The 23,244-nt window shown below is 43.9% G+C and overlaps 1 protein-coding gene across 22 annotated transcripts in view; it reads right to left on the reverse strand.

Moving 5' to 3' along the window:
* RAI14 (retinoic acid induced 14) overlaps positions 1–23,244 on the reverse strand; it is a 176,741-nt gene that overhangs the window by 59,949 nt on the left and 93,548 nt on the right. For 13 of the 22 annotated variants that reach the window (XM_016953458.3, XM_016953450.3, XM_063811336.1 and 10 more), the window contains one exon: positions 14,958–15,088. In XM_016953458.3, the coding sequence (XP_016808947.1) occupies positions 14,958–15,088 (131 nt within the window). Of the gene's footprint in view, positions 1–14,941; positions 15,089–15,229; positions 15,325–23,244 lie in introns of those variants that run through there. The other 9 variants (XM_063811334.1, XM_063811332.1, XM_063811328.1 and 6 more) reach the window with 4 other exon arrangements.

The raw sequence follows: 23,244 nt of genomic DNA on the forward strand, positions 1-23,244 counted from the left end.
ACATTACACTCTAGGAACATCTTAAGTTTTAACTCATTTCATCCTCACAACAAGCCTATGAGGGGTTGGAGTAAACTTTATTACTCCCATTTAACAGACGAGGAAAACTGAGGCAGAGAAGTTTGCTGTTAGGTTGGTGCAAAAGTAACTGTGGTTTCTGCCATTAAAAGTATGGCAAAAACCACAATCACTTTTGCACTAACTTAATAATTTGCCCAAAGTCCCAGAAATTACAAGTAATTTCTGGATTCTAACCCAGGCATTCTGCATCTAGAGCTGGTTCTTTACCATTTTACTGAGAAACGGCACCATTTGTTAAATCACTATGCACACAACTGGGGGCAGTGGCTCATGCCTGTAATCCCAGCACTTTGGGAGGCTGAGGCAAGTGGATCACCTGAGCTCAGGAGTTCAAGACAAGCCTGGGCAACATGGTGAAACCCCATCTCTACAAAAAGTACAAAAATAAATTAGCCAGGTGAGGTGCCACGTACCTATAGTCCCACCTACTTGAGAGGGTGAGGAGGGAGATCACTTAAGCCTAGGAGGTTGAGAGGTTGAGGCTGCAGTGAGCTATGATCGTGCCACTGCACTCCAACGTGGGCAACAGAGCAAGACCCTGTCCCAAAAAAACAAAAAACAAAAAACAGTGACACCCTACGTAATATAACCTACTGGTTGTGCTAGTCTTTAAAAATCAAAGTTTAAACTAAAATCTGGAAGTATTTGGCAAAAAAGCAAACAGTGTTCTCAGTGGGACAGATTAGGGTTGCCAGGGCTCTCAAATAGATGGGGATATAATCCAAGCACAGAAGCAAACAGAGCCTGCAAGAGAGGTTTCATTTCCTACCAAACCACTCAACAAGTTGTGCAAACCTTCCCGAAATAAATACCATGGGACAAGGCTGGGATAATTCTCAAGGCTCTTAAGCCAAAGGAGGCTTGAACTGTTGCTATTCAAAAGCTCTTAAGTTATAACCCAGAAAGCTCCTTCTATCTTTCAGAATAATAACAAACACAATTATTCTGGTTTCTGATTACCAGCTGAAATAGATATTGGGAGGAAATACAAACTCACTGGCTACTTTTACAAGACTTCAATTTCTCAGGCATATTCATTCACTGAAAATTTCTCTCAAACCAGTCTTTCTTGCCTTCTTCACCACCAGGGCATCTGTTACCATGATCAGTTCCTTCCATTGCCTCTGCAACCAATATTCACTTCCCCAAATGAAGCAAGCCACCAACGCTCACACAAAGAAATGACCATACACGACCCTACCAGCATTAGCCACACCCCAGAATACCAGAGTGTTAGGTACGTTGCAGAAGAATAACTGGTCCAACATCTTCATTTCACAGATGGAAGCACTGATGCTCAGAGAGGTTAGGAAATGTGTCAAAGATCACTGCCCTGCCCCAAGGGTATTTTCTCCCTAATACACCCACGACTCCCTTCTTTCCTTTTAAAAAATCTTCATTTCCAAGAAAGGAGTGACTGTGATCAGGAAGAGACTCAAATACTTCATGGTACATAACAACTTTCCCACAATCCCTTGAGAGCCTCAGCATCTCAGTTCTGCAACAGGAGCCTTGTATCCTGACCACCTCAAACTGCTTATATTTTTATTGTACTCTTTTTATATGATGTCTTTCTGGAGAGAAAAAAACTAATGATATTAAATAATATTTTAAAAAACAGGATTAAAATATTTTTAATATTAGATCATATTTTTAAAATTAGGTAAATTCCTTCCTGTAGCATACAAGGCTCTACACGCAGTGTCCTGGCTCCCTTTTGACCTACCTTCTAGGACTCTCCCTATTCACTGGGCTCTCTGCTGTTTCCTGAGCACATCAAGTGTCCTTCCACCTCAGGGCCTTTGCCTTGCAGTTCCTTCCACCAGGAGAGCCATTCCTGCAGAAAAGTACGCAGCTGAATCCCTCACTCCATTCAGGAATCTGCTGAGAGGGCTTCCTTCTCCAGGTTTATTCGCACAGTCCAATGTCCTCTTTATTTTCTTGAATGTATTTGACATTATAGTAAAGAGGCATCTGTTTATTGTCTGTCTGCCCTATTAGACTGTGTGTACCATGAAGGCAGAGACTTTATTTTCCTAGCACACAGAATTAATTTTTAGGTCATGTAAATCTTTAGTTTTGAATTTGCTTTTTTAGCCTGAACTTTTTGAGTTTTCTCACGTCAAGGCACACCTATATACTGGCATAAACAGATATTTTTCTCAGGTTGTAATTTACATTCTTAGGAGAGAAAGCTGTGTCCTTTATGACATGAGCTCGATTTTGCTTCCCAACAGTGTCGTGCAGTGGTTCTCAAAGTATGGTTTCCGGGCCTGCAGCATCTGTATCACCGGGGAATGGGCTGGACATGCACAATGTCGGGATCCTGTCCTGACACCAGGGGAGAAGCCCTGCAAGCTCCCCTACCCGGGAGATGACTCTTATACACATTCGATTTTTAGGACCACTGGCACAGTAGAAAGAAGTATAAACTGGAGCTGGGCACAGTGGCTCATCCCTGTAATCCTAGCACTTGGGGAGGCCAAGGCAGATGGATCACTTGAGGTGAGGAGTTTAAGACCAGCCTGGCCAACATGGTGAAATCCACATCTCTACTAAAAAATACAAAAATTAGCTAGGTATGGTGGCACATGCCTGAAATCCCAGCTACTCGTGAGGCTGAGGCATGAGAATTGCTTGAATCCAGGAGGCAGAGGTTACAGTGAGGCTGAGATCACACCACTGCACTCCAGCCTGGGCTACCGAGTGAGTCTGTCTTAAAAAATATATACAAACTAAAAGTTATTAGTCCTTGATTTTGGTCTCAACTCTGCCAACCCCAAGCTATGGGACAATTTAAAGCCACTCAAATTCACTTACTTCAGTGTACTCATCTGATCTACAGAATTACTAAGCCTTTTCTCCTCTAAAAGTCTAGGATTCCATTCCAGCCTACCAAGTGTTCTATGGCACTCATTTGCTGCAATATCTAAATTCTAGGTCACTGAGTTCAAATGAGGCTTAGCGCACACAGAATATTTCAGCAGGCCAATCCTAACAATAGGATTAAAAGGTCTGGATTCCCATTTCAGATTATACTGAGGGTAAGGACGGCAGCACTATCTTATAACTTTAGTTATAAAAGCCTTGAAAAACTAAATTCTACTCTGTAGAATTAACTCTATTGGCCCAGAGACAAATCTTTTCAGCAGAAAAGTGATGGGCTGCCCGGCTTTCAGTGATTTCAAAAGCAGCTGCAATAGCTGATCACTGCTTCTATTAGGAACTGATGTAGCAGAAAGTTTGGGATGGAAACATTTGTTGCCTTTCCCTGCTCAAAAGGTATAATAAATGACTGGCATGTAAAAAATGAATGCTATAAAAAAAAAAACAGGATTACTATCCTTTAAGTGCCCATGATGTGCTAATTAATAGAATCAGCAGTACTACTTCTGAGGACAGGAGGGAGAGGACACTGAGATGGAAGATCACATACCCAAGGACTGAGGAACCACCCCTCATCCTTTTTTTTTGAGACTGGGTCTCACTCTGTCATCCAAGCTGGAGTGCAGTGGCACCATCTCGGCTCGCTGCAACCTCCACCTCCCAGGTTCAAGCGATTCGTGTGCCTCAGCCTCTCGAGCAGCTGGGATTACAAGCCTGCATCTACACACCCAGCTAATTTTTGTATTTTTAGTACAGACAGCATTTCACCATGCTGGCCAGGCTGGTCTTGAACTTCTGACCTCAAGCAATCTGCCCGTCTCGGCCTCCCAAAGTGCTGGGATTACAGGCGTGAATCACTGCACCCGGGGCCCAAGACATTTAACCAGAGCATTTGCTCTTTTTCTTCAGGATTGTTTGGCTTCATAAGGATAGTCTGGAAATGGTACTTGGGCATTATGAAATCTCCATTAGGGCAAATGATTTCTAAGTTGTATTCACCGACACACCCCCAGACTCCGGTATGTAGAACATGCGATTTGTACTAATTCCAGAACTTCTCTAATCCCCACTTCCCTCTTCGTAAATTTACTTCAGGGTGATTGAGAGCATCAGATGGGAAACACCTGCTGGAAACTGACAAGATCTCTAAGTTGAATGAATAAACTGCTGGCTGAATGAATGACACATGTTTTTTGTTACCTAGGTACTTATCTGATTTCTGTTATCAAATTATCAGGGCGAGAGCCCAATCTTTCCTAATGAGAAAGGAATCGTTTCTTATTTATTATGTTAATACTGAATACCCCAGCACTGGGCTAGGTGCTCACGGAGAACCTCTGCTAGGGCAGTGCAGAAAGGAAATGTAGGGCTGGGACCCCTCACAGAGTCCCTCATATCCAGGTCACACTGATGCAAGAGGTGGGCTCCCATGGTCTTGGGCAGCTCCACCCCTGTGGCTTTTCAGTGTTCAGCCTCCCTCCCAGCTGCTCTCACGGGCTGGTGTTGAGTGTCTACAGCTTTTCCAGGTGAACGGTGCAAACTGTCGGTGAATCTACCATTCTGGGGTCTGGAGGATGGTGGCCCTCTTCTCACAGCTCCATTAGGTGGTGCCCCAGTAGGGACTCTGTGAGGGGGTCCCAGCCCTACATTTCCCTTCTGCACTGCCCTAGCAGAGGTTCTCCATGAGCACCTAGCCCAGTATTGGGGCATTCAGTATTAACATAATTAATAAGAAACAAGTCCTTTCTTATTAGGAAAGATTGGGCTCTCGCCCTGATAATTTGATAACAGAAATCAGATAAGTACGTAGGAAACCAAAACCCATCAAATCCTAGGTGATCTCAGAGAGGCAATGGCAAGAGAGCGCTCAATCAGGAAATTTTAGAAATGGCTTCAGGAAAGAGATGGTAAATTGGGCCTTGAATGATATGCCAGACTCGGTGGAATGGGGTGGGGGGTGGTGGTGGTGGTGGCGGTGGCAGCGACAGCATCTTGGAAGGCAGGAACTGAGCAGGGAAAGCAGAAGTGCTTCTAAAGAACTGGCACACGCTAATTATCTCATGTACCCCAGCCTCTGAGCAGGCTGGTTGCTGCTCAGCATGAGAATCTCCCGCTCCAGCAGCCCCAGTGTGATAGCGGCTGAGTGCAGGTCGCTCGCTGCTGTGGGTTCTGAGATCCATCTCCACCCTCCCTTGCTCTGCTGTCTATCACAGCCAACTACGTTTCCCAGGCTCTCCTGACCTCTGCATTTGGGGCAGGTCCAGCCAGTGGAGGGAACAGAGAGAGGAAAAGCAAAGCCAAAGAGCTTTGACCCTGGGCAACAATTACCCATTTAAGTGTCTAAAATCCTTTGTTCTCAATATACTTAATCCAACTTTGAAAATAGCTCTAAAATGAAAAATGCTGCGATCTTAGCAATTGTATTAGTCTGTTTTTATGCTGCTGATAAAGACATACCCAAAACTGGGAAGAAAAAGAGGTTTAATTGGACTTACAGTTCCACATGGCTGGGGAGGCCTCAGAATCATGGCAGGAGGTGAAAGGCACTTCTTACATGGTGGTGGCAAGAGAAAAATGAGGAAGATGCAAAAGTGGAAACCCCTACTAAAACCATCAGATCTCGTGAGACTTACTCACTACTGTAAGAACAGCATGGGAGAAGCCACACCCATGATTCAAATTATCTCCCACTGGGTACCCCCACAATACGTAGGAATTATGGGAGTACAATTTTAGATGAGATTTGGGTAGGGACACAGAGCCAAATCATATCATTCTGCCCCTGGTCCCTCCAAATCTCATGTGGAGAGATTTCAATCCTCAAATTTCAAAATCAGTCATGCCTTCCCAACAGTTCCCCCAAAGTCTTAACTCATTTCAGCATTAACCCAAAAGTCCACAGTCCAAAGTCTCATCTGAGACAAGGCAAGTCCCTTCCACCTAGGAGCCTGTAAAATCAAAAGCAAGCTCATTACTTCCTAGATACAACAGGGGTACAGGTATTGGGCAAATACACCCATTCCAAATGGGAGAAATTGGCCAAAACAAAGTGGTTACAGGGCGCATGCAAGTCTGAAATCCAGCGGGGCAATCAAATTTTAAAGCTCCAAAATGATCTCCTTTGATTCCAGGTCTCACATCCAGGTCACACTGATGCAAGAGGTGGGCTTCCATGGTCTTGTGCAGCTCCGCCCCTGTGGCTTTGCAGTGTACAGCCTCCCTCCCAGCTGCTCTCACGGGCTGGTGTTGAGTGTCTGCAGCTTTTCCAGGTGCATGGTGCAAGCTGTTGGTGAATCTACCATTCTGGGGGCTGGAGGATTGTGGCCCTCTTCTCACAGCTCCACTAGCTGGTACCCCAGTAGGGACTCTGTGAGGGGATCCCAGCCCTACATTTCCTTCTGGACTGCCCTAGAAGAGGTTCTCCATGTGCACCCCACCCCTGCAGCAAACTTCTGCCTGGGCATCCAGGTGTTTCCATACATCTTCTGAAATCCAGGTGTAGCTTCCCAAACCCAGTTCTTGACTTTTGTATACTTGTAAGCTCAACATCATCTGGAAGCTGCCAAGGCTTGGGGCTTCTACCCTCTGAAGCCACAGCCCAAGTTCTATGTTGGCCCCTTTCAGCCACAGCTGGGGCAGCTGGGACACAGGGCACCAAGTCCTTAGGGTGCACACAGCACAGGGACCCTGGGCCCAGCCCATGAAACCACTTTTTCCTCCTGGGCCTCCTGGCCTGTGGTGGGAGAGGCTGCCGTGAAGGTCTCTGGCATGGCCTGGAGACATTTTCCCCATGGTCTTGGGGATTAACATTAGGCTCCTTGCTACTTATACAAATTTCTGCAGCTGGCTTGAGTTTCTCCACAGAAAATGAATTTTTCTTTTCTATCTAATAGTCAGGCTGCAAATTTTCCAAACTTTTATGCTTTGCTTCCCTTATAAAACTGAATGCCTTTTACAGTACCCAAGTTACCTCTTAAATGCTTTGCTACTTAGAAATTTATTCCGCCAGATACCCTAAATCATCTTTCTCAAGTTCAAATTTCCACAAATCACTAGGGCAGGAGCAAAATGCCACCAGTCTCTTTGCTAAAACATAACAAGAGTCACCTTTACTCCAGTTCCCCACAAGTTTCTCATCTCCATCTGAGACCACCTCAGCCTGGACCTTATTGTCCATATCGCTATCAGCATTCTGGGCAAAGCCATTCAACAAGTCTCTAGGAAGTTCCAAACCTTCCCACATTTTCCTGTCTTCTTCTGAGTCCTCCAAAGTGTTCCAGCCTCTGCCTGTTACCCAGTTCCAAAGTCACTTCCACATTTTCATGTATCTTTTCAGCAATGCCCCACTCTACTGGTACCAATTTACTATGTTAGTCCATTTTCACGCTGCTGATAAAGACATATCTGAGACTGGGAAGAAAAAGAGGTTTAATTGGACTTACAGTTCCACATGGCTGGGGAGGCCTCAGAATCATGGCAGAAAGTGAAAGGCACTTCTTACATAGCAACGGCAAGAGAAAAATGAGGAAGAAGCAAAAGCAGAAACCCCTACTAAAATCATCAGATCTTGTGAGACTTATTCACTACCGCAAGAACAGTATGGGGGAAACTGCCCCCAGGATTCAACTTATCTCCCACCAGGTCCCTCCCACAACACATGGAAATTATGGGAGTACAATTCAAGATGAGATTTGGGTGGGGACACAAAGCCAAACCATATCACCAATATTTTAACCAATGTAGTTCTAATTTCCAAATCTATTCTCATCAATTTTGCACCACAATCTTGGTTATAAGTCTTCCTTCTAAAGCACAATTTTGCAATAAATTAAGTTCAGCTTTAACATACAACACTGCTTCCTTTAAAAAAAAAAAACTCGAGAATTGTTACTTTAATATAATTTACTTTTAAGCAAAAATGTACCTTTCATTGCAATTCTATTTTGTGTACAAGTCTTATATACATATATTGCATATATACAGGGATGTATTTGTGTGTGTGTGAGAGAGAGAGAGAGAGAAAAAAAAACTTCACCTGTGCTTCCTGGGCCTTCCTCAGCCTACCTATAATGTATCACGATGTAGCACCTGTTGGAACGCTCTGGGCTAGGAAATGCAGGGTCTCACTGTAGCGTGTCCTGCTCAGTGGTTCTGTTTGGACAAACCATTCAAATCACCTAAAGTGCTTTCTGAAACCCCATCCCCAGGAGTACCGCCATACCACTGAAACCAGAATCTCTGCAGGTGGAATTCAGCATTTGTCAAAGCTGCCCAGGTGATTCTAATGGGAGCCGAGCTGAGAACCAATGATCTAGTGAGTGGGGCCCTGAACTCAAGTTGCTCTGATGAGCTCTTAAAGAAGGGAAAGAAAGCATGGCCATGGTGTCATTGTTCCTGTTTTAATTTAGGGTGATTGCCGGGTGCAGTGGCTCACGCCTGTAATCCCAGCACTTTGGGAGGCCAAGGCGGGCAGATCACTTGAGGTCAGGAGCTCGAGACCAGCCTGGGCAACATGGTGAAACCCCACCTCTACTAAAAATAAAAAATTAGCCAGGTGTGGTGGTGGGTACCTGTAATCCCAGCTATGTGGGAGGCTGAGGCAGGAGAACAGTTTGAACCCAGGAAGCAGGAGGTTGCAGTGAGCCGAGACCACTCCACTGTACTCTAGCCTGAGCAAGACTCCGTCTCAAAAAACCAAACCAAAACAATCAATTTAGGGTGGCCTCTGTTCATGCTGTTACCTGAACCCCATTTGCCTGTATCCACCCTGGTTACAGTATAATCCACTACTGGTTCCATTCTACAAGGCCGACCTCATATCACACTTCAGGCAGGAAGCATTTCTTAGCATCTCCAGTGTCTCATGAGCTCTTCTGTCCTGAACCCCTTACATGCAGTATTTTACAGGTTAGCATCTGATTATTCTCCAGTATTTTCATTGGCCTTGTCTTTCCGACTAGGTGTTATGCATCTTGAGGCCAGGAGCATATTTTCTCCTTTTGTATTTACTTATGACAAAGTCTGGAACATTTTGGACCCAGGGAGTACCTCCCAACTAGATTAATGAAACACAACATTTAAGCATATTTGCAAAGTATAAAAAGAGGTTATCTCAACTTCAAAAATCTATATGACTCAAAGCAGAGTGGATATAGCAATTACATTCTTCAGTTTATCACTCTGACAAATATCAACAGGTCTTAGAAAAGACGTAGGGTGATTTCACAGGGAAGGTAGGAGGCTGCAATTGCACAAATAACATGTAGTGGTTTTAGGTAAATTAATTTGGCAGCTGTACATGAGAAGAACTGGAGAGAGCTGATCAGGTGGTATAACTCGATTTCCAAGATTGAACTGCTGGTGTGAAATATCTAATACATCCCTATACTGAGAAAACAGGAAGGGAGAATATGCAACAAACCACCAGCCAGAGAAGCCCTTATTATAGTGATTTCTAAAGTTCAAGGCCTGCCTCTCCCACTTTATAGTCAAGCTCCACAGAGTCATCTAAAAATACTCTCACAAATTCTTGCTTTCATAGCCAAAAAGATCAGGTTTCTGAAAAGTGGGCTACATAAAATGATACAGACACATACACACACACACATGCACACACTCCTTATATCTACACACACATGCCCAGGTGGTATTTGTTCAAATACTACAGTGCCGGCAGTGATTTTATTTAGTCTGGTTGTTCGTAAGACAAACACACATAACTTTAATTAAATGCACATCCAAATGTAGGGAACCCATCTTGAAACAATTAGACTCTTCTACGGTAAGAGGTTTGAGGACATTGACCTCCTCCCACTCCCTCACATCCACCATGGAAAGAGAACAGCTGGGCAGAGGCACGCCAGGCCTGACTCCATAAACAGCCTGCAGCTATAACTCTTGGCTCTGCTCTATTTTGTTCCCTTCCTACCCAAGACACCACCCTTCCTTTATTCTTTTCCTAAATGAATTCCAGTCATTCAATTGCTTTTACTTTTTTTTTTAACCCCTCTTTGATCAGTCTTAGAGGAAGAAAATTTCCTGGCATGCATTCTCATCTTTCCCTGAAAGAAAATACTCCAGAAAGAAACTCAAAAGTCTAAGGCATTACCCAACCACCCATCTGGTTATTGACCTTGGGTTATGGAGGCTTCTGGAGAACGTCTGTGGAGATGGCTGCCTTTGTTGCCACATTGTTGGGACTTTCTAGACTGCCTGGCTCTCTAGGTGGTAAAGGTTGAGTACTTCTCTATTTAAATTGCCGTGGAAGCTGGGGGGCCAAGTCAGGTTGTGATGTTCACCAGAAGAATTCTTTCCCCTCTGAATCCAAGTTAATTCACCCCTAAGCAATTTACCCATAAGATATTATCAGCAAAAAAAGAATGTTTTCTCCACAAGAACACACTGAAAAGTTATTTACACAAATCCCAACTGAAGGCCTCCTTTGGGCCTAGAACAATGGGAAAGACCAACACAACAAGATTATACCATCCCTGTCCTTAGGGAGCTTTACTGTACTCTACGGGATTCAAGTCTTTCAGAAAACAAAGGTTTTCTTAGAATGGAGACATTTCTGTTGTCGTTCCTGTTCATTTGATATAATAGAATAAAGGTGGGTGTGGTAGTGCATGCCTTATAGTCCCAGCTACTCAGGAGGCTGAGGCAGGAGGATCACTTGAGGCCAAGCGTTCAAATCAAGTCTGGGCAATATGGCAAGACCCGTCTCTAAATAAATAGAATAAAATAATCGAATATAATGGGTTCTAAATCAAGATTTCTAGTATTTCAAAGAGAAGAAAAGTCAAAAAGGAGGAAGAGAACCAGGGAGGGTGGCATTTTGGATTGGACATAGAACCTGGGTGCACAGGTGGACGTTCTGACCTGTGGGGAGGGCGGGAGCAGACAGCTCCACTTCCAGAAGAAACAGCGGGGAGACAGGATGTAGGTAAGTGGGGCAGAGCCAGAGGAAAGACCTTGAAGGCCAAAATCAAGCCTCTAGACAGACAGGCAACTGTAGATTCCAGCGCAAAATTACCACGAAAGCTCTCTAGAAAATAGAAGGCTGGGAATGGTGGCTCATGCCTGTAATCCCAACACTTTGGGAAGCTGACAAAAGTGTACAAGTCTTATATACATACATTGCATATATACAGGGATGTATTTGTGTGTGTGAGAGAGAGATAGAGAGAGAGAAAAAAAATTCACTTGTGCTTCATTACAAAAACAAAACAAAACAAAACAAAACCAAAATTAGCTGGGTGCAGTGGTGCATACCTGTAGTCCCAGCTAATTGAGAGGCTGAGGCAGGAGGATCGCTTGACCCTGTGAGGTTGAGGCTACAGTGAGCTGTGACGGCACCACTGCATTCCAGCCTGGGTGACAGAGTGAGACCCTGTCTCACACACATGCACACAAAAAGGTAAATTCAGGAAGAGCTGTGTTATGTGGGCCTTAGTTTTATTATCTGCAAAATGGAGGTGGTGACTCTTACCTAACTGCTATGTATATGTCTACCATGAAGAGAGAATAGAATGAAATACTGACAGAAGCTACAACTCGGGTGAGCCTTGAAAACATTATGCTAAATGAAAGGAACAGAGACAAGAGGCCACATATTATATGATTACATTTATAAAAAATATCCAGAGCAGGCAAATCCAGAGACAGAACCCAGATTTGTGGTTGCCAGAGGAAGGGGAGGGGAGGTTGGGGAGTTTCTCCCTAATGGGTTCGGGGTTTTCTTTGGGTTGATTAGAAAGTTCTAGAACTAGAAAGTGACAATGGTTGTGCAACATTGTGAATATACTTAATGCCTCTACATTGTATACTTTAAAATGGTTAAAATGGTAAATTTCATGTTATACGCATTTTACCACAATAAAAAGAGAAAGAGAACACATGTAATAAATATCTTATGATCAAAAGGTTCAAATTTGTTAAGGTGATCACAATTGTAGCTAAGCTGTCTTCTCTTTAGTAAGTACTATCTTGGACAAAATTATCATAAACCTTTCTCTCCCCTTTCTCTGGGATGACATAAAGAGGTTGTCTTGCACAAACATGTGCAAACCTGGACTAGCGAGAACAGGGACAAAGAAGGCCGAGTAGTGATTCAAAAGGGAGACCAAAAGCCCCAACATTTACCACCAAACACCTCAGAACAAAAAATATAGATTCCTGGGCCTCTCCCCAGAGCAAGTGATTCAGAGCATCTGGGGTTGATTCTGATGAATATGGCATCAATATTTTTAAAAAGCACTCCATGCTTGTAATCCCAGCACTTTCGGAGGCCGAGGCAGGCGGATCACGAGGTCAGGAGATCGAGACCATCCTGGCCAACATGGTGAAACCCCGTCTCTACTAAAAATACGAAAATTAGCTGGGTGTGGTGGTGCATGCCTGTAGTCCCAGCTACTCGGGAGGCTGAGGCACGAGAATAGCTTGAACCCAGGAGGCAGAGGTTGCAGTGAGCCAAGATCACGCCACTGTACTCCAGCCTGGCAGAGGTTGCAGTGAGCCAAGATCATGCTACTGTACTCCGGCCTGGTGACAGAGACTCCATCTCAAAAAACAACAACAGCAAAAAAGCACTCCAGGTGATTCGAATGCAGAAGCTGCCAAGATTGCAAACCACTAATCTAGGACGAGCAGGATAGGTGACTGGCTTTATCAAGTGCTCACTGTGGGCTGGGTGCTGTGCCACTCTTTATATAGAGCACCTACAGCTGAAGGTGCCATTCCCAAATCCCCTTAGACCACCAGTCCCCAACCTTTTTGGTACCAGGGACTAGTTTTGTGAAAGACAATTTTTCCACAGACCAGGTACAGGGGATGGTTTTGGGATGATTCAAGCACATTACATTTATTGTGTATTTTATTTCTATTATTATTACATTGTAATATAGAATGAAATAATTATACAACTCGCTGTAGTGTAGAATCTGTGGGAGCCCTGAGCTTGTTTTTCTGGAACTAGACGGTCCCAACTGGGGGTGATGGGAGACACTGACAGATCATCAGGCATTAGATTCTCATAAGGAGCTCACAACCTAGATCCTTCGCATGTGCAGTTCACAGTAGGGTTTGTGCTACTATGAGAATCTAATGTTGCCACTGATCTGACAGGAGGCGGAGCTCAGATAGTAATGCGAGCAATGGGGAGTGGCTGTAAATACAGAGGAAGCTTTGCTTGTACAACCACTGCTCATCTCCTGCTGTGAGCAGTACCAGTCCGGTCTGTGACCTGGGAGTTGGGGACCCCTTAGACTTTTTCTGGCCATGACCCTGGTGTCCCCTAGAGTAGCACTCAACCTTTTTTTTTTTCCCTTTGATACAGAGTCTTGCTCTGTCACCCAAGCTGGAGTGCAGTGGCGCAATCTCAGCTCACTGCAACCTACGCCTCCTAGGTTCAAGCAATTCTCCTGCCTCAGCCTCCCAAGTAGCTGAGATTATAGGTGCCTGCCACCATACCTGGCTAATTTTTCTATTTTTAGTAGAGACAGGGCTTCACTATTTTGGCCAGGCTGGTCTTGAACTCCTGACCTCAAGTGATTCCACCCGCCTCGGCCTCCCAAAGTGCTGGGATTACAGGCGGGAGCCACTGTACCCAGTCGGCACTCAACCTTTGAGGGAGAGGAGATAAGGGACAGATACCCCAGGTTTCTTACCCCTTGGGTGGAATAACTCTGAGGCATACTATAAACCTGGGATAAGGAAACCCTTTTTGTAAAAGGCCAGATAAATACTCTGGGCTTTGTGAACCATGTAGTCTCTGCTGTAACTACTCAACTCTGCCTTTGTAGTGTGGGAGCAGTCACGAACAATGCCTAAATGAATGGGTATGGCTGTGTTTCAATAAAACTTTATTTATAAAATCAGACAATAGCCAGGCACGGTGGCACATGCCTGTAGTCCCAGTTATTTGGGAGACTGAGGCAGAAGGATTGCTTGGGCCCAGGAGTTCAAGTCTAGCCTCGGTAACATAGCCAAACCCTGCTCTAGGTCTAAACAGATTCCCAGAATCCTCATCAAGAAAAAGTGACAAAGTTGGAACCTGTCAATAACACACCTTAAAAATAGAGGTTTCTTCCTTTCTTATGCTTCCTGGGATCACCGGCTATAGAAATTACTTGCATTGTATGTGTGTATACATCCCTAAGTAATATATATTACCACTTTGTGTTTCACAGTAATTACACAATAACCATCATTTGACATGTTAGAAAAAAGAAAAGATATAAAACTACTTGCACTTAAATCCTTGTCTCAGAGCCTGCTTCTGAGGGCACCCAACCTACATTATTATTTCATTTTATACTCATAACTACTCTAACAGTTAACTAATACCATCTCCATTTTATAGTAAGGAAACTGAGGTTCAGAGATTACACAACTCATAAGTGATAGAGTTCCTGTGAGATGTCTATCTGGCTCCAAAGTCAGTGCTCTCTCCACAACACTGCCAACGTAAGAATGGATAAAAACAAATACATGCTCATGCACAAACACACACAAATACTTAATCAAATACACAGCTTTAATTATGGCAAGCAAGAGTACTACATACAGCAAACCATAAAGCAAAATCATACTACTCATGTACTTAATGATCTATGTTAAGGAAGATCAAATAAATAAACAAGTAGTTTAAGATAAATACACAGTAAGGTTTGAGGGTTATAGGAAAATACTTTTTTCTCTTTTATGCTATTTCTTATCGAAGAGAGAATTCATGTCTCATCTACAATTGGTTGCAATCTTAGGAGGTAAAACCTTTGCTTATACTTGGGAACATGTATACCCATTCAAGGTAGAGCTCCACATGTGACTTGGAATTTGGAGAGAAAGGAACTAGATTAAAATATCTTCTTACATATTTCAACATGGGAGTGGAGAGGGAGCACGTGTGAAATTCCCCTATGGATACTAAGGATTCCAGAGAACACCCCAAAAACCCAGAACCAGCATATCTGCAAACCAGTGTTTCAGCTTACGCGGTCTTGCCCTCACTGTCGTGTTTGGTGGCACTGGCCCCCTTCTTGCCGAGCAGTGAGGCCACCTTCTCCACATCTCCATTCTCCACGGCCTGCAGTAGCCGGTCATCATTCTTGTTCCACTCATTGGTCTGTAGAGAAAGAGAAAAAACAGAGGTCATGAACAACACTGGCCACAGCCGCACTGACCAGCAGGGCTGCAGTCCTCGCAGCCCCCACCCTCCTGTCACTCAAATTAAAGCCTGCTCCCAAATAAGCTTGTTTTAAAATACCTTCCCCTTCACCATGGAGACACCCAAGAAGGCCACTTTCCCAAAAGAAAACATAAATAGTGCAATGAAATCACGGCTAGTCACCAAACTCTGAGATAAAATTTACTTCTTTTAACTAACACTAGGAATATGAAGCAACGTAAAAAGACCTCAAGGCCAGTTTACACATTAGCTAATTTCTCGCTGAACTAGACAGCTGCTCCTCAGCACGTTGGCCTTTGACCTCATCCACAGCTCACTCTGTCCGCCGTGTTACAGAACCAAACCAGCAGCTCAAGGTTACCCGAGGTTTACAGACACATAATTTTTCATCTGCTTTTATTGCCTCTCTTTCTGGTCTCTTTACCAGGCCCTGAATTTTGAGCTGGATACTGATTTTAAGTAGTTGTCCAGGCTACCGACTCAACAAAGTCTCACCAGAAACAAAACTTCTTCCTGAGCAAGCTATTAAACATCAAAGAGCTTTGAGCAAAGCGTCAATCACTGTCAATGCCAAACCCCAACTGAATAATTCTGCAAACCACAGTAACAGTAAGGCACTCATATGTGCAAAACTGATTTCTACACTTAGGAGGGAAAGAGATGATTTCTATATAAGAGCAAATGAGCTCTGAATATAAGACTAAGAAAGACATGAAAGGCAGCAGTGAGCCACTGAAGGTTTGGGAGCAGAGGAGGGAGAGAATTATAGAACCAGTGACTGAAGAGTCATTGGGAAGTGTTGAAGCACGTGGGATTAATGAGGGAAAGAGGGGAGGAAGGAAAGATGTTGAGCATATCAGAGGCTCTGGGCACTTTGCAAGCCCGGGCTGCCTTCCAGTCGTCTCCTGCACCAGGCCCCTGAGCTAAGCCCACTTTCTGACCCCTTCAGCTGTGGACACCACACCCTGGGAGAGACTCCTTTTCCCTTCCCAAAGCTTTCTATAGACTCTGCTTCCTTGCAGCCTCTGAAGAGATGAACCTCCAGGTATTTCGTATTAACAGCTTTACGATCGACCCTTAAAAGGAAGCAGACAGAGGAGATATTGTAGATTTAAAAACTAAAAAGAAGAAATTTTATAGGATGACAGTCTTCCACGGCCCCGGGAGTATGTTCCCAATCTCTGTACTGATGGAAATGAGGAAACCCAACAAGTCTTTGTCCATCAAATGTCTCAGTCACCCTCCCAACCCTAGCCCATATGTAGGGCCCATATGTAGGGCCTTAAGCCAGGGAGGGATAAAAGAGATGTGTTCGGAATTTGCATCTCTGAACGTCTCAGGACTGAACCATTCCCAGTTTTTAGGACTCTGTCCTCCCCCACCAACACTGAGTGCAGGTGCACAGTAGGAATGAAGCAGGTTTGAACAACAATCAGCAGCTTGTTCTCTGGGCTGCGTGAACTTGAAGTCCAGAACTCCAGATTGACACTTACATGTTGTGTGACCTGAAGTCACACATAATCTTTCTGTGCCTCAGTTTCCCCAGGCTTTGGACTGGATGTCCACTGTGATTCCACCAAAGCTCAAAATTCTTATTATATGAAATTCCCCAAACTCTGCTAGGGATTACTCTAGAACAGGACTGTCTGCCATCATGGAAATGTTCTTTATCTGGGCTTTCAAATACTATAGCCACAAAGCCAGTGATTCTTAACCAGGATTTGTTTTGCCCCTGTGGGGTCACTTGGCAATCTCTGGAAACATTTTGGTTGTTATGTCTATAGAGTGCTACTGGCATTGAGTAGGTGGAGACCAGGTGTGCTGCTGAAAGTCCTACAATGCACAAATGCATGAGACAGTCCTCCTACCCCCACCAAGAATAATCTGGCCCAAAATGTCAATACTGCATGAGCCACTTGTGGCTACTGAGCACTGGAAATGTGGCTAGTGCTACTGAAGAAGTGAATTTTTAATCTCGAGACTTCACGTGACATTAGCCAGAGGCCACCATGTAGACCAGTGCAGCTCTCCTTGATGACTCTCTTCATAGGTTTAACAAAGTAAGAATGTGTCTGGACCAACATCAGCCACGCTCCTACTACAGCAATTTACTCACAAAGAAATGAGATTTTGTCTTTAGTTACCAATCAAGCTTCCTGTTGAAGGGAAACATAAGAAATATGGCGTTCCTCACACCATCATTTGTTAGTAGAATAGAAAGCGTAACTTAACAACTGTACAAACAACTACAGCAAATGATCAAGCCCCAAGAAACACAGTGCAGCTTATTCCCCCAGAGTGCACTTTACAAGCAAAGAAAAAAGGGAGGGAAAGTTTACTGAAGAACATTTAGGACCAATGATCCCTACCTATAGAATCCTAAAAGAGAAAAGTATTGTTTTTCCAAATCCTTTTCTAACCTAAACTGAACAAATTAAAACTGGACTGGGAAGATCAAAAGGATATGATCAAATCTCAGAGGACAGGAGTGAAAGTATTCAAGCAAAGGAACGGCCACATGAAAGGATTTTCCTTTTCAACGTTGCTAAGGCACTCTACTCTTAAGTAGAGAAAAATCTGATTGCAGGGGTTCCCTAAAATTCATTCCACATGGATCTTTAGGGAGTTCAGTTTCTATAAGACATGGCAGGAGAGATCTTCCCTATCCTGCTCTTTGGAAGACAAGGTCAATGCCACATTCCTAGTGGTCTGAAATGCCTCTCTTCTATCTAGAGCCTCTTCTCAGTGCAGGCCAGAATTTACTTTTCTCTTGGAGCAGACGAAGAGAACATGGCTACACAAGCAAATCTTCAATAAATAATCCACAACACCATTCAAGAAGTGCTGCAGATGGGGTTCACAGTAAGCAGAGCTAGGTTGGGAAAAGAGGAGAGAAGGTAAGAGGCTGGGCGTGGTAGCTCATAACTGTAATCCCAGCTACTGGGGAGGCCAAAGCAGAAGGATTGCTTGAGTTCGAGACCACTCTGGGCAACACAGTGAGACGCCATCTCTAAAAATAAAAAATTTTAAAAAGAGTTTTGCTCTTAAAATTCTCACAAGCATGCTAAAACTAGAGGCCAAGTAGGGTCCCAATTAGACGTCTGATCCAGGAATCTGGATTCTGATCAAATAGCAGAGTTGTCTAGTCCTGGGCCAGGCCACTAATCATACTTGCAATTAGCTCTGATAGGCACAACTGGCCATATCATGCTCCTTCCAGAAGCACAGTGCTAAAGAGGCCATCAGTTTTCCTTCCTAAACTTGCCCACGGAGATATTTCCTACATCCTCTCATCCTCTCCTATAAAACTATTCTATCCAGTGCCATACTCTTTTTTTTTTCTTTCTTTTGAGATGGAGTCTCACCTTGTTGCCCAGCCTGGAGTGCAGTGGCGCGATCTTGGCTCACTGCAACCTCTGCCTCCTGGGTTCAAGCGACTCTCCTGCCTCAGCCTCCTGGGTAGCTGGGATTACAGGCATCTGCCACCATGCCTGGCTAATTTTTTGTTTTTTTTTTTTTGAGATAGAGTCTCGCTCTGTCACCAGGCTGGAGTGCAGTGGTGCAATCTCAGCTCACTGCAACCTCCGCTTCCTGGGTTCAAGCGATTTTCCTGCCTCAGCCTCCCGAGTAGCTGGGACTACAGGCACATGCCACCACGCCCAGCTAATTTTTGTATTTTTAGTAGAGGTGGGGTTTCACCATGTTAGCCAGGATGGTCTTGAGCGCTTGACCTCGTGATCTGCCCACCTTGGCCTCCCAAAGTGCTGGGATTATAGGTGTGACTCACAATACCTGGCCCAATTTTTGTATTTTCAGTAGAGATGGGGTTTCACCACATTGGCCAGGCTGGTCTTGAACTCCTGACCTCAAGTGATCCTCCCACCTTGGCCTCCCAAAGTGCTGGGATTACAGGCGTGTGAGCCACCGTGCCTGGCTCTAGTGCCATTCTCTATACCAAAATTCCCATAGCCAATCACAACATGAGACAAAACAGATGTTCAATAAGCACTTTGAGTCATTCTTTGGAATCCAGAAGCAAATCCTCTCCCCTACCCCCACCCCCAAGCATCAAAAGAAATCTCAAAAAGTCACTTTGGTCAATCTACTGTCCAAAAGTAGAGCTGGTCAAATAAATAGGTAAAGTTTGAAATTTTATCATAACATCCCAAAGTAATTCATTCATACTCTAGAAGCAAGGAAGGCTTTTGGAGACCACCATCAAACTAACAAAATTACCTCTCACCACTTTCCATGAAAATCCTCTCCTCTAACTAGCATGCCCTCCACAGGACAGGACTGATTCTGCCTCCACCCTGGGCTTCTGGTCCTCTTATAGTTTTCAACTCTATGAAAGGCTATATAGTTTATCGGTTAACCTAACATGTTAAAAAAATAAAATAGAAAACATCAGATGTACCACCTTTAATAAAGTTAAATGTCTTATGAAGCTTTTATTTATTACATGTATGTGTATCCTGACTGATATAAAATACATTTCTTGACTGGGCACGGTGGCTTATGCCTGTGATCCCAGCTACTTGGGATTCTGAGGCAGGAGAATCGTTTGAACCCAGGAGGTGGAGGTTGCAGTGAACCGAGATTGCACCACCGCATTCCAACCTGGGTGACAACCCAAGACCTTGTGTCAAAAAAAAAGATATATATATACATATATATATATATATACACACACACACACACATATATATACACATATATATACACACACACACATATATATATAGACACACACACACACACATACACACATATATGTAAGAAATATATATATTTCTTACTGGAGGATCACAAGAAAAAACACTGGCAGCCAGTGCTTCGGAATGCTCTGTCACCCCATCCGCCTAAGCAAAGGCGTATTTCTAAAGCCTAGCTCCAGCCCTGCGGGCTCTCTCCACCCTTTCCTGGTGACCTCTCTCTGTTTCTCTACTCCATTGCGTCCCTGGGGGCCACCCACTCACTCTTCTCAACCGAAGCCCACAGTCTAGGCTTGATGAAATATCGCATCCTGGTTTTTGTTCGAGAGCTTACAGTTTTTCTCCTGTGTTTAGCTCCCTGAAGGCCCTGAGAACAGGCTTCATTTCTTACCCCCATGGTGCTCAGTATTTGCTGCTGATTTTAGCAGGAGGTTGATTGACCTAAATCACTCTTGACTTAGCAAATATTTGTTTTTTCATTTACAAAAGTTTCATTCTTTTGCAAACAACTATTAAATCGTGTTTCAGATTTTTTTATAGGCTAAATAAATCCAACTCCCTTAACTTTTTTAAAAAGCCAATTTTCCAAGATTTTAATCATGTAAATACTTTCTTCAAATCTCTTCCCAACTAAGGAGCCCAGCCGTATAAATTCAATCAGGGTGAACGTGATGTCTCCCAGTCACAAGAATCACCTGGGTGCTTGTTAAATCTGCAGACTCCCAGGCCCCATCTGGCAGACTCTGACCCCAGGAGTCTGGGGTGGAGCCCTGGAATCACTTAGGTTCAACGAGTGCATCCTTTGATTTTTATTGCTAACTTGAGGACAACTGGAACCTATGCTAAGACTAACAGGAGAATTCACTTGAAAGAATTTTCTTCTTCCACAAGGCATTAAGGAAGCGGGCCTGCGAAGAGAGGAATTCTTCACTATTTTCTTGTAGAACTAGGTATTTTGTTTCCCATAAAAGCTGAGTAAATATTGGTCTTTCCCCAACCTGTGTATAAGACATGCATTAGAATGTCAATGAAAGCATCGCTCATAACAGGCAAGAATTACAAATAACCCAAATTTCCAATAACAAATGATGGATAAATTATCACGTCGTCAAGCAACAGAATAACACACAGCAATGAAAATGAACAAACTACAACTAGGTACAACAGCACAGATGGGTATTAAAAACAGTATTGTTGAAAGAAGCAAGACACACACAAGAAAACCCACCATAGTATGACTGCATGCACATAAAGATAGAAACAGGAAACATGGAACCATAGTGTTTAGGGATGTATACACAGATGATAAAATTATAGGCTGGGTGAGGTGGCTCACGCCTGTAATCCCAACACTTTGGGAGGCCGAGGTGGGCAGATCACTTGAGGTCAGGAGTTTGAGACCAGCCTGGCCAACATGGTGAAACCCCGTCTCTACTAAAAGTACAAAAAAATTAGCCAGGCATGGCAGGCGCCTATAATCCCAGCTTCTCGGGAGGCTGAGGCAGGAGAATCACTTGAACCCAGGAGGTAGAGGTTGCAGTAAGCACTCCAGCCTGGGCGACAAGAGGGAGACTCCATCTCAAATTAAAAAAATAAATAAATAAATAAAGTATGGCCGGGCGCAGTGGCTCACACCGGTAATGCCAGCACTTTGGGAGGCTAAGGCAGGCGGATCACCTGAGGTCGGGAGTTCAAGACCAGCCTGACCAACATGGAGAAACCCTGTCTCTACTAAAAATACAAATGAGCCAGGCATGGTGGCATATGCCTGTAATCCCCGCTACTCGGGATGCTGAGGCAGGAGAATCACTTGAACCTGGGAGGCAAAGGTTGTGGTGAGCTGAGATCGCACCATTGCACTCCAGCCTGGGCAACAAGAGCAAAACTCCACCTCAAAAAAAAAAAAAATGACAAAGCAAAGTAAGGATAAGGTCAGTATAAAAGTAAGGGTCATGATTAGGGGTGAAGGTGTGGCATCCTATCAGGAAGGGACACCCGGGACCATTCTGGGACTTGCTCTGTTTTAGGGTCTGATTAGCAGCTCCTCAGATGCTCACTTTATAACTACTTGTTAGACCGTACATCGTTTTGTGTACTTTTCTCCATATGTGATTTATTTCTTTTATTTCCTTCTCCTTCCCTCACCATCCCCCTTCAGGCATACAAAACACATACACACAGAATTTAGAAAGAAGTCCTGTGCTTCAGTTTTTGGTCAACACCAGGTCAAACGCCTTCGAACGGTTCAGTCTCACTTGCTGTTTCCTCATTGCTTAAAAAAAAAGGCAGAGTGGTGCCAAAATCTGGTTCTTAATCTTTTGGAGGCCTCATGGACCCCCTAGAGAATCTGGTACAGTTACAGACATTCCTCAGAATAATGCACATCCACACAAAAACTTGCATATGATTTCTGGCTTAAATATCTACCCCCACCCAGCCCACTCCTAAGCCCAAGTTTAAAATTCCTGGTGTAGAAAAGAAGAGACAGACTTCAGAGTTCGGTGCTATTGAGTTGAAATTCCAGTTCCATCACTTCTAGGTGGTCATCAGTGTCCCTGGGCCTCCCTGTCCTTATCTGTAAATGGCAGGAAATCCCACCTACTTGTAAATTATCCTGAGAATTAGATGCAGCATACATCAACAGCCAGGCACATACTAGGTACCTAAAATGGTGATTCTTCTGGAATTTGATGAGCTGCACTGTTCCTTCTTGACTAATGTTCTATGAATATTTTAATATTTACAATTTAGGACTGATAGTCCAATACCCTTTTAGAGGCTGATAACAGCTTAATGCAAATTTTCTACTATGCTCCTTCAAAATCATATTTTAAAGGGCTCAAGAGAAACATTCACAGACATGAAATTAATGATTTTATTGAATATGGCTCACTTTTCCAAGAGACTGTTTAAACAGACACGATTTCAACAGAGCACATTAAGCCATACTTGCAAGTTCAGGAAGCCATATGTTATGCTGCAGAGACATGTGTAATGTGTCAGCTATGAAGGGCGGCATGTGGGAAAGAGCCCTAACCCTCAATATGGGCTCCAAACATTCCTGCTAATATATCACAAATGATATTGGCTGGCCGGTAAGTTTCCTATTCATCAAATCATTTCCAAATGACACTGACTTACTTAAAGGTTTTCTCTTGAAGCTTGGCCTTTTTGAAGCCTTGCCTGCCTCCGTCTAGAATAGCAAACATCATGTCAACCGGGTGATGAACGCTGGGGATTTGGCAACTGGCAGTGTCTGCCCTTGGCCAGACATGGCATCACCTTCTTTTATTTTGGTTTAATCATTGGGACCTGAAAAACCAGTGGAACTCAGTGGTCACAGACATCTGGCTAGTCAACAGGTTTTGAGTTTTCAAA

The sequence above is a fragment of the Pan troglodytes genome, chromosome 4 (genome assembly GCF_028858775.2).
Source record: "Pan troglodytes isolate AG18354 chromosome 4, NHGRI_mPanTro3-v2.0_pri, whole genome shotgun sequence".
Taxonomy (NCBI): domain Eukaryota; kingdom Metazoa; phylum Chordata; class Mammalia; order Primates; family Hominidae; genus Pan; species Pan troglodytes.